We start from the raw sequence: 14,177 nt of genomic DNA on the forward strand, positions 1-14,177 counted from the left end.
TACTTTCTATGTAGATCTAGAAATATGTGAATATTCTATGTTGATCAAGTATGATGCGTCTATTCTATATAATCTAGAAATAGATCTAGTAATATGTTTCTATTCTATGCAGATCTAGAAATATATGCATATGAAATATTTATCCCATAAATAACTTTGTAAAGGATAATCTTTCTCCAAGGGCAACGGGTCAAAAGCGTAAATAGTAAATCTTGAAATAAGAAGATTTCAGATCAAGATTAATATAAGATATCGTTTGCGCTACATATTTCTTTATATTTCCTCTGAGCATCTTTATATTTCCTCTTAGCATCTTTATATTTACTATTACCATCTTTATTTTTCCTATAAGAATCTTTATATTTTCTCTTAGCATCTTTATATTTCCTCTTAGCATCTTTATATTTACTATTACCATCTTTATTTTTCCTTTAAGAATCTTTGTATTTCCTCTTAGCATCTTTATATTTACTATTACCATCTTTATATTTCCTATTAGCATCTTTATATTTACTATTAACATCTTAATTTTTTCCTATAAGAATCATTATATTTTCTCTTAGCATCTTTATATTTCCTCCTAGCAGCTTTATATTTATTCAACTTTGAGAGAATTTTGATCCCGCATTTTACACACAATTTCCTTTTTTATTTTGCGGATTTTAAAATAAAATTTCAAAAAAAATCAAGAATTGATCAAATTCATGTTCATCCATATTCATCCATACTCATCCATACTCATCCATACTCATCCAGGAAATATAATATATATTTATGCTAACGTCTTGTGTTATCATTTGGGAAATTATGTTTTTGTGGTAAATTTTACTTTTTGGTTTATTTGCTTAAACAAACGAAAAAAGTAAAAAATCCCGACAAAAAAAACATATTTTCCCGCATGTTAAAACAGGACAGTAGCATAAATAGATATTATATTTCCTATTAAAATCTTGATACTTCCTTTTAAATCAAATCAAATCAAATTATAGCTTTCCCTTCTGTTAAAAGATCTGATTTTTTTATCTCTTAATCTTTGCAACCCAATGTGTCGTAGACCTTAGATATTTCAAAAAAATGAATTCTGTTATATCTAATAATCTAATTTCAAAATATCAAAGGTGTACGATGTACATGCAATCAGATTACAAAGATTTAGAATAAAAAAGTAAAAAATTACAAAAATTTTCTCACGTCTAACAAAATTTGAAAAAGATGAAATTTAAATAAAATTTCGAACAAAGCTTTTTTTGTAATTTACATTTTTTAAAAGGAGATTTTTAAGAAACAAATTAAAACGGAAAAGAAATAAAGAACCTCTTTAAAACAAAATTGAAGTTTTATAATTCTATTTCAAGAATCTTTTGTAGAAGAAATGTTATATTTTTAATATCAAAGTTCAAAGAAAAGCGAATTTACATTCAGATAAAATTAAGTATTTGTTATGGAACCTGAACCTCAACTGATGACCCAGATGGGTTCAGGTACCTGTGTCTGATACAATGGGCCCTACAATACAGAGAGATTCATTGCGCATGTAAATTAGATTTTTACCGAATTAAAAATAGGATTTGATGCTCAAAACTGATTGCTCGCCGCAAACTCTGATTTGCTAATCCCTATATCTTTACAAGCTGATTGTGTGACCCTTTGTTATTTTAAACATCAACTTTTTGATTAATAGCCCAACTAGCTCCAGGTTTAAAATATGAATGGTGATATAATCAAACATACAATTGTTGGTTCTCTACGAAACATACAAACTGCGGGAAATCATATTATAGGAGTTATCTCAATTAAACACTTTAAAACATAAAAAAACGACAATATCTTCCACATTATTGATCAGACAAAAGTGTTAAAGGTACCGTCGTGGATCAGGCCTGCTGGGTCAAGTTTTTTCTTAATCTGTTTTTAACTTTAAAGGAAGTTAATTTATTTCTGGGAATGCCTTATACAGCTTATTAGTATATGCAAGGGATACAATGTACGTTATATTTCTTTAATTTAGGGATTTAACAACTATTATACATTTTGCTGCAGTGAGATCCTTAAAACTGTGGAATAAGAAGACGACTGATAGACTCATATTGTGATTTTCAACCTGATGATAAAACTATTTGCTTTATAACAAATTCAAATATAAAAAGGATTGATGAAATGTCGCTTTCCAGAGTCTTATATGTCTCACTGCAAAGCTTGCAAAAGTTTTTTTTGACAAAGTGACAGTTAAAAGCCTAAGTCTATTCAATTTTAATCTCTTTATAACCATTACATTTGTCATTTTAATGCATTTAGCGACAAAGGAAGTTTATATTAAAATAAGATTCAATATTTTATCACCTAGATACAATTTTAAACATATCACTTGAAGTAAAATCTACAATTAGACAAAATTGAGACATGAATTCAATTAGTTAATTTATGAATCAGATTATATACTATACTAATGCTGGAGCTGTGTCAAGCAGCCCATACAAAATTTGATTATCTCAATTCTAATATAATCTATTTGAGTTTTGAGTAAGCCATGAGTCGTTAAAAAGATCAATAAATAATTAAAAATAACAAGTCAAATTGCGCTCTAATAGAGCATTGTACAATATGGTTAAAGTCGCGCCGCGCCGGTGCAAACAAAAGCTTGTACCCTGCTGCCTCACTATCTGCAAGGATGTAATGCAAGGAAAGTTATTTCAGAAGTGTACACATCTTTTGTACTGCAGTGTACTGTCTCTGGGCGGTAATGTAAACACAAGACGGATGTCAACGCCTGACATGGGATTCATCTTTCACATAAAAAATCAATGAAATATTCTGGTCATAGGAAACTATTATGTGAGTTATCAAAATTTAATGCTTTAACCTCCTCGGATACTAAACGAACACTGATGGATCTATTCTTGTTTGCAAATTCCGCCCGAAGAGAACTGGTTTCAATGTGTACGCAGAGTATACACGACCGCAATTTACTTTCCTTGCATTACACCCTCGAATATCTGCAGGTGCTAAATCCGCAACTTTACAAATGCAGTACATAATTCTCTACAAGACCAAAAAACTTGAAGAACAGGAAATTAAAAATCTGGATTGAATGTGGGGAAAGTACAGAGTACTGCTAATTAAAGAGAAATTAGGGCGTTTACCTTATAACTAGTTTAAAAATATGAATAAATAGAACTTTTTTCACTATATGGTGGTTTATTATTGAATATAAGACGGTAATTAGTAAAACAAGAATAGATATACTTATTTTGATGGGTATGGATAAGTATGGACGAGTATGGATGAGTATGGATGAATATGGATGAGTATGGATAAGTATGGACGAGTATGGATGAGTATGGATGAGTATGGATGAGTATGGATGGATGAGTATGGATGAGTATAGTTTAGAATAGATGAGTATGGATGAATATGGATGAGTATGGATGAGTATGGATGAGTATGGATGAGTATGGATGAGTATGGATGAGCATGGATGAGTATGGATGAGTATGGATGAGTATGGATGAATATGGATGCGTATGGATGAGTATTGATGAGTATGGATGAGTATGGATGAGTATGGATGAGTATTGATAAGTATGGATGAGTATGGATGAGAATGGATGAGTATGATTGAGTATGAATTTGTATGGATGAGTATGGATGAGTATGGATGAGTATGGATGAGTATGGATGAGTATGGATGAGTATGGATGAATATGGATGAGTATGGATGATTGTGAAGGTTAACTACCCTGTATCCGGGTATAACTGTAAGAGATAAACTTGAGTATATATTCTTATATCTGCAACCAGGCAGACTTTCACCAGGACAAGTGTGAACTATTTGCATTAAATAAATTGCATTATTTGCCACGTATTTACGCATGTAATGCCACGAGAGTACCCGGATACATCATCCCCCCTCTCTCAACCCATATTTTTCTTCAATCTATTCTTTAATATTCATCCTTTCCCCTCTCTGAATATTCTTCCAAAGTGCACAATTGTTTCTCTTTCTGTTTCTTACAATTACTGTTCCTAAACCTTGTTCCTAATCCTGTTCCTAATCCTGTTCCTAATCCTGTTCCTAACCTTGTTCCTAACCTTGTTCCTAATCCTGTTCCTAATCCTGTTCCTAACCTTGTTCTTAACATTGTTCCTTATCCTACTCCTAATCCTGTTCCTAACCTTGTTCCTTATCCTGTTCCTAATCCTGTTCCTAACCTTGTTCCTTATCATGTTCCTTATCCTGTTCTTTTCCTGTTCCTAACCTTGTTCTTTATCCTGTTCCTAACCTTGTTCTTTATCCTGTTCCTAATCCTGTTCCTAACCTTTTTCCTTATCCTGTTCCTTATCCCTGTTCCTAATTCTGTTCCTAATCATGTTCCTAACCTTGTTCCTAAACCTTGTTCCTAATTATGTTCCTGACCTTTTTCCTAATCCTGTTCCTTATCCTGTTCTTAATCATGTTCCTAACCTTGTTCCTGACCTTGTTCCTTATCCTGTTCCTAATCCTGTTCCTAACCTTGTTCCTAATCTTGTTCCTAACCTTGTTCCTTATCCTGTTCCTAATCCTGTTCCTAACCTTTTTCCTTATCCTGTTCCTTATCCTGTTCCTAATCCTGTTCCCAATCATGTTCCTGACTCTGTTCCTAGTCCTGTTCCTAATCCTGTTCCTAATCCTGTTCCTAATCCTGTTCCTAATCCTGTTCCTTACCCTGCTCCTGATTCTGTTCCTAATACTGTTTTTTACCCTGTTCCTAACCCTATTCCTAGTCCTCTATCTAACCCTGCTCCTGATCCTGTTCCTAATCCTGTGCCTATCCCTGTTCCTAATCCTGTTCCTAATTCTATTCCTGTTCTGCCTATCCTTAACTTTTTCCGTTCTAGTTCCTGTTCCTTTTATTTGTACTTTTTGTTCTTAATTCCTGTTTTTTCCCCTTGTAATGTATTTTTATTTATCTCCTTTTCCTACCTTCAATGTTAAGTGTCGTTAGGTTGAAATTCAGAAGCAAAGTGAATGAATTTAAGATGTCCAAAATGCCTCAAACCAATAAATCAAATTGTAAATTTTAATTATAATTGCTCACAAACATCTGTAGTACGGTGTTTAACAGTGGAGCATTAATGTGATGAGAAAGAAAAAAAGTTTGATATTTCTTACGACGACAAACCACACTTTTAATACGTTTACATTGCAATTAGTTTTAAAGTCTTGATATGATTAAATTTTTAATCCTGAATCATTTTTTTTTCATCGAAAAGAATAGACTAATAATCATAATGATTATACTATGAACTAAATAGGATTATGCGACTTTCTGAGCTCGTAGCTTCTTTATAGTTTTCATTTTGAGCACATTAATAAGAAAACAAATTAAAAATATTTTTGATTATATAATTTAAAACTTTTTAGTTCTTCCATAATAGCTCTTCTATAAGAGGAGAATTTAATGAACACATTTAAGATTTTAAGTTCAATAATAACCTTAGTTTGTTGCGTTTTATTGTTTTTTAATCATAAATGTTTGAGTGAAATAAAATAATAGACTTACAATTATAAGTTTATAACCCCTTTATTATCACCAGATGCCGCTATTTTAATTTAAAACCGAGAAAGTTAATAAAGTATTTATAAAAATAAATTTTGAAAATTTTCCTTTGCTGACGTTATACCACTGTGCACTGATTGTAAAAATTGATGAGTTTACAGTTGAGATGAGTAATTATAGTTAGTAAACCAAATGTTTAAAAATAAATTCTCATGCAATTCGTTTTTTTTCTTCTTCTCTCAGATACAGGGTGAACCTTAAAGGATGCGACTTGATTTTGATTACACGAGGAGTTCTCGTAAAAAGTTAACTCATCATAAGAACCTTAAATGAACTATATATTCAACTTTGAACTACATATTTAACTTTGAACTACATATTTAACTTTGAACTACATATTTAACTTTGAACTACATATTTAACTTTGAACTACATATTTAACTTTCTATTTATATAACGGCGTGTGCAATGCACCACAGTACTCTTCAATAAGTCGACCTGTCTGCGTACATTTTCGATTGGTCGATTCAAAGGAAGGGAAATGTAAAATAAATTAAATGAAGAGAAAAGAAAGAATTATTTAAATTTTATCATGAATAATGTTGGTGGGATGGATTTTCCTAATTTGTGCTCAAGTAGATATGTGATATTTGATACTTTCAACTAGGTTATCAACTTTAGGGGAGGGAGGGCATGTAGATCAAACATTAGCAGATTTATATACATATATATTTATATATTTCAAGAAGTAATCTCTGTTTTGGTGTTTGTTTGTTTGTTTGTTTGTATGTCCCATCATAACTCAGGAACCCTGGACCGATTTGCCTCACATTTGGAGAATTCGGGAGACCCACTGGAATGTTCTTAGCTTAGGTTTTGAGATATCTAAGAGTTGAAAGGGTCCACTTTTATATTTCTAATTTCTAAAATCATTATTTACGACCAAGCACAGGTAAACGCTGGGTTCTCAGGCTAGAATTATATATATATTTTCATACATTTTGCAAGTGTTTCATGTGGAATTTCAATCCATAAATATCTCGGTAAATTGTTAAAAACTTTAAGAGTATAAATTCAATATCGATTATTGTATTTACTGTGACGCAATTTGTTCTTAACAATTCGTTCTGCTTGGATATTATAGTTAATCACATTTTTTTCGACGCATGTTCATTAAAATATCATCTTGTGATTGAGTTCAATTCAATACAGCCATGGGACCTAATATTTAAATAGTTTCTTTTTTAACAATTTTTTATTATTTTAAAAGGTTTTTTTAAAGATAATTTCAAAATTGTACAAAATTATTTTAATGATATATATTTAATAGTATTAACAGTATTCCAATTTATCCTCTTTGGGATTCTTGGGACCCTCCCCCCTGGAGCACAGTTGGGTATTAAGGGGGGGGGGGGGTCAGCCAAAATTCAATATCTCAGCTTCTGACATTGAACGAGGGGAGGAAGGCCCGCCACATCAATTTCTAGTCCGAGCCACATTCTCCTCATTTTCTCGTCCGAGTCACCTTGAAATCCTCGTCCTTCGATTATTATGTGTTAAAAAGTTTCCAATTCTCTAGGATAAAACTATTTTTTTTAAATCTAGCCACGTTAGGGCTTAAAATATGGATAGACTGAAGTATTGTAATGATTGCTTCATGTTAGAATCTTCGAACCCACGAGAATGATGTCAAACTTTATTTAGGTAAAACTTAAAACTCTTCTGCCTCCATCATGGCTAACCTAAGCGATATAAAATAAATAGCAAAATATTTTGTATACCTGTGCCTATCATTTTCCCCATGGAACCACCCAGAAAAATTCTATGGTTTTTACTATAATTAACGAAAAAGATTGAAGTTCTATGAACTCAGAATTATTTGCGACATTCTTTACCAGGAATATCTAAAAATGCGCGTAAAAAATTGTTAACATTTTTTAAGACATTAAACTTGAAAACTTTAATTCAATTGAAACTTTTTTTTTCGATTTACAAAATTTCGATATTTCTTTTATGCCCTATCGTGGCCCGATTCTTTAAAAATAGTTCTATCTGGGAGGATGAGACACTTTAAAAAAATATATCGAAAGGACGAGAATTTTGAGGTGGCTCGGACTAGAAATTGATGTGGCAGGCCTTCCTCCCCTCATGGAACGCATGAACAATCATGAAATTGTAACTATTGTAAGTTTTCTAGAATTGATATTTTTATCTTAATAGGTTTGTAGATTGGTGAATGATGACTATACTAAATATAGATCTATCACAATTAATGTGTATTTTCCTAGCTCTGTTACAGGGTGAGGAAAGAAATAGGAACACTGCATCAAACCCAATGTGACAATGTCAGAATCTCCAATTATAAATAATTACAAATTTTATGAAAGGAATTTTGAGTGCTAGAACGGCTAAGTTGTATTTGCCACAAATCACAACATCTTTGTCATAATTACATATGCCATAAAACTAACCATAATAATTACATTTTCTATATCACAAAATTTAACTTAAGTGACTGATAAGCGTAATTGTGTTTGATTCACAATGGTACCATTAAAAGCTTTGCCTGATAAAAGATCAATTATATATCAAGGTTTAATATTTTTAAATGTATATTCATTTTTAATTGCAGGTTTCTCTATAACAAAAGTGACTTGCGCATTTCTACAACAGGAAACATCTGGAAATTATTAGAATGAAACAGTTGTAAACTAGAAAACGACAATATCTTCCACATTATTGATCAGATAAAGGTTTGAAGGGTACTGTTGTTAATCAGTTATTGACACCTTTACCTGTAAAATATATTATAATATCGCCATAGTTTGAGTTTCAGAGAATTAAGATGAGGAGTGAGGATTTATAAAATGATAACTCTGATTGGATAATGAGATAGATAGAAAGATAGATGTTACCGCCATACTATTTCTATTGGTTCAGAATTGACAACAAACACATGACTGAACCCTGATTGGATCCGGCGCTAATGGACTCAGCATACAGGAGCGATATGCCGGTTTGGTGCTTGACCCATCTATATTTTACCGAATAAAGGGATTTCTTTAAATGATAAAAATGATAAAGATGATAATATTAATAAAGTGTATAATATATGTGAACTTATTACTTCTAAAAAATGTTGATCAAAGCACTAAAGGAGAAGAGTTGTTTATCTTGAATGCTGAATGCTTGATCTCGATATCCAATTAAGACACTTTTATATTTAAATATAAATGCTTGATCCCTTCATTTTAGTTATTCTTGCAGGATATGATCGAATATCATAGAATCTGGAAGAATAATTAAATTAATCCGTAGATTTGCATCAACGCTTAATCACAAGATTCACAAAACATAATTTCAGACATCAGAGCTGGGAATATCCTGAGCTGGAAACTTTTTCTTAATCTCGAGATTAAATAATGCTTGTTCTCCTCATTCTATTAATATCCAGATTAATTAACTGATTTGGATTAAGGATATCCCATTCTAAAGTTTTCAGCTTTTATCGATTATTCTTAATATCCACTTAATCCACTCTTTTACAATTATCTACAAACAAGTACAAGATTCCGACCAATGAGAGTTCTCTCATTAATTGGCGCGTAAAATTTCAAATTTTCCTAGCTTCTGATTGGCTGTTCCAGAGTTTGCATACACCGCTCTATTGGTGGAATTTTACACAGTTTTCAAATTTCATGATACAAAATAAAGATTTTGTATTGAGAAGAATAAAAAGAGGAGATCAGATCTCAATATCCACAATTTTAAAGTTTTCAGTTTGATTGTATTATTTCTAAACCATTTATAATTAAGCACAATGAAAAGCTTATAAAATGTTTAAAATGTATATTAATGTCTAAAATGTCTATTAATGTCTAAAATGTCTATTAATGTCTAAAATATCCATAAAATATCCATATTAATGATTTAAAGAAGATCTTTGTTAAAAAATATGTTTGAAACAATTTAATAATCTATAAAATGTGGGCATAAATCTATTCTGAGGCCGTTCCTTCCATAAAGTACATTGGTCGACAACTTGACGTCTCCTATATTGGTTGTCAAATGTACGGAGAAAAATCTATCTATCAGATAACAGATAAGAATTTAGCATGAGACATCTAGCGGCCAACGTATCGTTCCCCAAAGTACATGAAGTACACGACCACTTTCTATAGAGAGAACGGGCTCTGTACAGTGATAGTGTAAACTGTAGAGTACAGTATACGGTTTAAAGTGTATATACTAACCCCAGCTCTACCCATTGTATTGAATATGAATTCTACTTGCAAGAAGTGATCACTAGATGAAATATGAAACGCTACTGTATCTTTACGAAATGCTGAAAACTGTATTTACAAATTAATTTACATTTTTTCACGATGAACAATCGTAGGAAAACTTTTTCATTCACAATTAAGCTTTTAAAATATCAGTTTTCATATAGAAATGTTCAAAAACTAGAATTCAATCAAATCAAAATTAAATAATCTTTCGAGTATATTTATTATTAATTTTATCTCTGTCTTGTCATTCAACGCGGCATGCGCGTAACTCATATAGGCTTCTGCCTTAGGGTTATTGTGAACGAAAAACCCCTAAATCTTCAAAAAAAGAACTCTAGTGTTCTATCTCTGTTTTAATCTATGATTTGATTTAACAGAAGCCATAGTTTGAAATATCAAAGCTCTACGACATGCGGGTTGCAAAGATATAGGAATTAGAAAATCAAAGTTAGTGGCAATGGCAAAGACTCGATTTCTTTAAATATATATATATATAATATATTTAAAGATAAAAACGAGTCTCAATTTCTAACATGAGATTTTAAATGAGTTTGTGGAATCTTTATGTATGTTACCTAGTATTATTAGTAAGCTAAATTATTCCTACTTTCTCGCCCTTGAAACCGATCATTAGGGAGTAATGTTCGGTTTCTGCCTTATAGAAACCGAGCATTAGGGGGTAATCGTCGGCCATTACGACCATTTCGTTGGAGAGCCCCAACTTTTCAATAGAGACCCCCCAGATTATCATTGGAAACCCCCAGCTTTTCATTTAGACCCAAGATTTTCGTAGCCGAGCCCCAGATTTTCATAGGAGACCCAAATAAATTAATTGGAGGCCCCAGATTTTCTTTAAGATCCACAGATTTTCTTTGGAGACCCCCAAATTTTCATTGGAGACCCCCAGAGTTTCATTGGCCATTTCGTTGGAAAGCCCCAATTTTTCATTGGAGACCCCAATCTTATCATTAGAGACCCCATATTTTCGCTTGAGACCCCAAACTTATAATTGGAGACCCCAGATTTTCGTTGGAGACTTCCAGATTTTAATTGGAGGTCCCAGATTTTTATGGAGACCCCCAAATTATCATTGGAGACCACAAGCTTTACACCTAGACCCCAGACTTTCGTCGGAGACCCCCAGATTTTCATTAGAGACCCCACAAAATTCATTGGAGACCCCAGATTTACTTTAGAGACGTTCATAGTTTTATTGTAGAACCCCGGATTTTAATGGTAGATCCCCAAGATTTTCACTGAAGACCTCCAAGATTTTTATTTGAGACTCAAAATGTTTGTTTAAACCCACAATTTTCATTGAAGACCCCAAATATTTTCAATTAAGACCCAAACTTAAGTCCCAAATTTTTGTTGTTAAACCCGAAATTGGGGTCTCCAATGAAAATATAGGGTCTCCAATAAAAATCTGGTGGTCTCCAATGAAAATCTTGGGGTCTCCCAAAAATGCTGGGTTCTCAAATGAAAATATGGAGATCTCCAAAGAAAATCTGGGGTCTCCAAAGAATTTTGTAAGGTCTCCAATAAAAATCTGTGGGTTTGCAAGGAACATCTGGGGTCTCTAATGAAAATCTGCGGTCTCCAATGAAAATCTGGGGTCACTTATGAAAATCTGGGGGTCTCCCATGAAAATCTTAATTAAAATCAGGGGTCTTCAGTGAAAATCTGGGTCTTTAACAAAAATGTTGGGGTCTCCAATAAACCTTTGGTGGTCTCCAAAGAAAACCTGGTGGTCTCCATTGAAAATCAGGGGTCTCCAATGACATCTGGATGTCTCCAAATACAATTTGGGGTCTCCAATGAAATTTCGTGGGGTGTCCAATGCAAATATGGGGGTCTTGATGTAAAGCTGAGGGTCTCCAATGATAATCTGGGGGTTTCTATCGAAAATCTTGGACCTCCAAAGAAAATCCGGAAGTCTCCAAAGAAAATCTGAGGCTCCAATGAAAAGTTTGGGTCTCCAACGAAAATATGATGTCCCCATTGACAAGATTGGGGTCTCCAATTAAAATATAGGGTACTCCAATGAAAATCTGGGTTCTCCAGTGAAAATTTGGGGGGCTCCAATGAAAATCTGGAAGTCTCCAATCAAAATCTGGGATCAATTATTAAAATCTGGGGGTCTCCATTGAAAATCTTGGTGTCTCCAACGAAAATCTGGTGGTCTCCATAAAAACATGGCTCCAATTAAAATCTTGAGGTCTACAATGAAAATCTGTGGATCTCCCATAAAATTCTGGGGGTCTCCAATGAAAATCTTGGGGACTTTAATTCAAATCTGGGGGTCTCCAATGAAAATTTGTGAGTCTTTAACGAAAATCTTTGGGTCTCCACTAAAACTTTGGTGGTCTCCAATGAAAATCTGGTGGTCTCCAATGAAAATCAGGGGGTCTCCAATGAAAATCTGGATGTCTCCAAATGACAATAACAACAATAACAAATTTTCTGGGTTTCTGCAACGAAAATCTGGAGTCTCAATGAAAAGCTGATGATCTGGGGGGGTCTCCAATGAAAAGTTGGGGGTCTCCAATGAAAAATTAGGGCTCTCCAACGAAATGGCCAAACAAATTTTGTGGCCTTGGATGAATTTATTTGGGTGTTCAATGAAAATCTTGGGGCTTGCAACGAAACTCTGGAGTCTCAATAAAAAGCTGAGGATCTCCAATGATATCAGGGGGTCTGCAATGAAAAGTTAGGGGTCTCTAATGAAAAGTAGGGGCTCTTCAACGAAATGGTCGTAATAGCTGACCATTACCCCTAATGTTTGGGTTCTATAAGGCAGAAACCAAGCATTACCCCCTAATGCTCGGTTTTCAATGCACTGTTTAGTGTGTACTGCAGCGATATGCCGTTTACTGACCGAACGAATAGTGGAGAGCTGAATAAGAAGGCCGTGTTGAACCGTTTACCTACTTCAATGTACTGAGTGTGGACTACATGAAACCATATGAATAAATGAATAAAGGGACTGTTCACATATTTGGTCTGTTGTCTTTTTTACGCTCAATGATGTTCCTGAGCGCCAGAATGTGCAAAACTCTCTGTCAAATTCGAAAAAAACGAAGCTAGCGGTATTTCCCGTAAATTGAACCGACAAAAACAAACATTTGTACCGCCTGATGCATAAAATATTACGAATAGATCGACAAAGGAACTGAATTTTTGCTACAAACTTAAATATTCTAATTCCTATATCTTTGCAACCTAATGCCGCAAACCGTTGTTATTTCAAACAATGATTTCCGAAAGATAAAATAATATAAAGAAATATTAAGAATTTTAGCGATCCGTTTTCAAAAGCTTTGTGGTATAGGAAATCTTAGTTTGTGACAAAATCTCAGTTCCTTTGTATGTATAACATAAATGTATAACATATCTTTGTAAATGAATTGTATTTTATTCCGTTTCTAAGCGTATATCGAGTCCTAATCTATATAATAAAACAAGACCTTCGTATATATATAAATATATTTATACCTTGTAGCTCCTACTCTTTCGATTATATGCATATAGTATGAGAAATTAAAAGTATTTTTGATCTTCTTAGTTTCTCAATATTTGTTCAAAAAGAGTTCATTTATGATAAAAAACATAAAAAAATCCAATCTTATTTAAATTCACTTTAGTTTAACGTTATAGCTTAGTTCTGGAAGTTAAGTAGCTGTGTTCAGAATTTATCAAATTTGGGGTTTTTATTTAGTCAAAAATATGCGAACATTCCCTTTAATCAACTTTTTAATGAAATGTTGTTATGATTTTTATGTGGAAAGTTTATTAATTATTAAAAAGACCCCCTTTCATTATAATAATTCTGTGTATTTAGCTGTACAATACGAACAATTAGTGGAAAATCATATTAAATCATACAGTTTGATCCTTCAATTAGAGGAAAAATCATATTAAATCAATACAGTTTGATCCTTCAATTAGAGGAAAAATCATATTAAATCAATACAGTTTGATCCTTCAATTAGAGGAAAAATCATATTAAATCAATACAGTTTGATCCTTGAATTAGAGGAAAAATCATATAAAAGCAATACAGTTTGATCCTTCAATTAGAGGAAAAATGCAAAGATATTGAATTATAAAATTATTATATGTTCAGTTCCTTTTCCAAAATGATTTATATCACGGTATTAGAGTCAAAGATTTAATTAAAGTTATTAAATTTAAACGAATAACATAAATAAGATATAACAAACACAAGTTTCATAGCTTTTGGTGTATATTCAAATCAAAATTATTTTATTTTATAAAATTAAATTAATTTAAATTAGAAATAGATTTTGACCAATGCTGAAGCTTTATTTTATGTTAATAACTCATGATT

The 14,177-nt window shown here is 32.5% G+C and overlaps 2 protein-coding genes across 3 annotated transcripts in view; one reads left to right on the plus strand and one right to left on the minus strand.

Moving 5' to 3' along the window:
• Positions 1-9,875, minus strand: part of LOC111699919 (uncharacterized) — a 35,642-nt gene extending 25,767 nt beyond the window's left edge. Inside the window, exon 1 of one of the 2 annotated variants that reach the window (XM_023470694.1) lies at positions 9,791-9,875. The gene's annotated coding sequence lies outside the window, so the exon portion shown is untranslated. Of the gene's footprint in view, positions 1-4,960; positions 5,019-9,790 lie in introns of those variants that run through there. The other variant, XM_023470693.1, reaches the window with a different exon arrangement.
• LOC111699910 (tetra-peptide repeat homeobox protein 1-like) lies at positions 4,367-4,843 on the plus strand (the record flags this gene model as incomplete). The annotated part of the gene is made up of 1 exon (XM_023470674.1): positions 4,367-4,843. A coding segment is annotated over exon 1 (477 nt), but the record flags the coding sequence as incomplete, so codon positions are not given.
• Positions 9,876-14,177: the final 4,302 nt, after the last annotated feature.

This window comes from Eurytemora carolleeae, unplaced genomic scaffold (genome assembly GCF_000591075.1).
Source record: "Eurytemora carolleeae unplaced genomic scaffold, Eaff_2.0 scaffold317, whole genome shotgun sequence".
NCBI lineage: Eukaryota > Metazoa > Arthropoda > Copepoda > Calanoida > Temoridae > Eurytemora > Eurytemora carolleeae.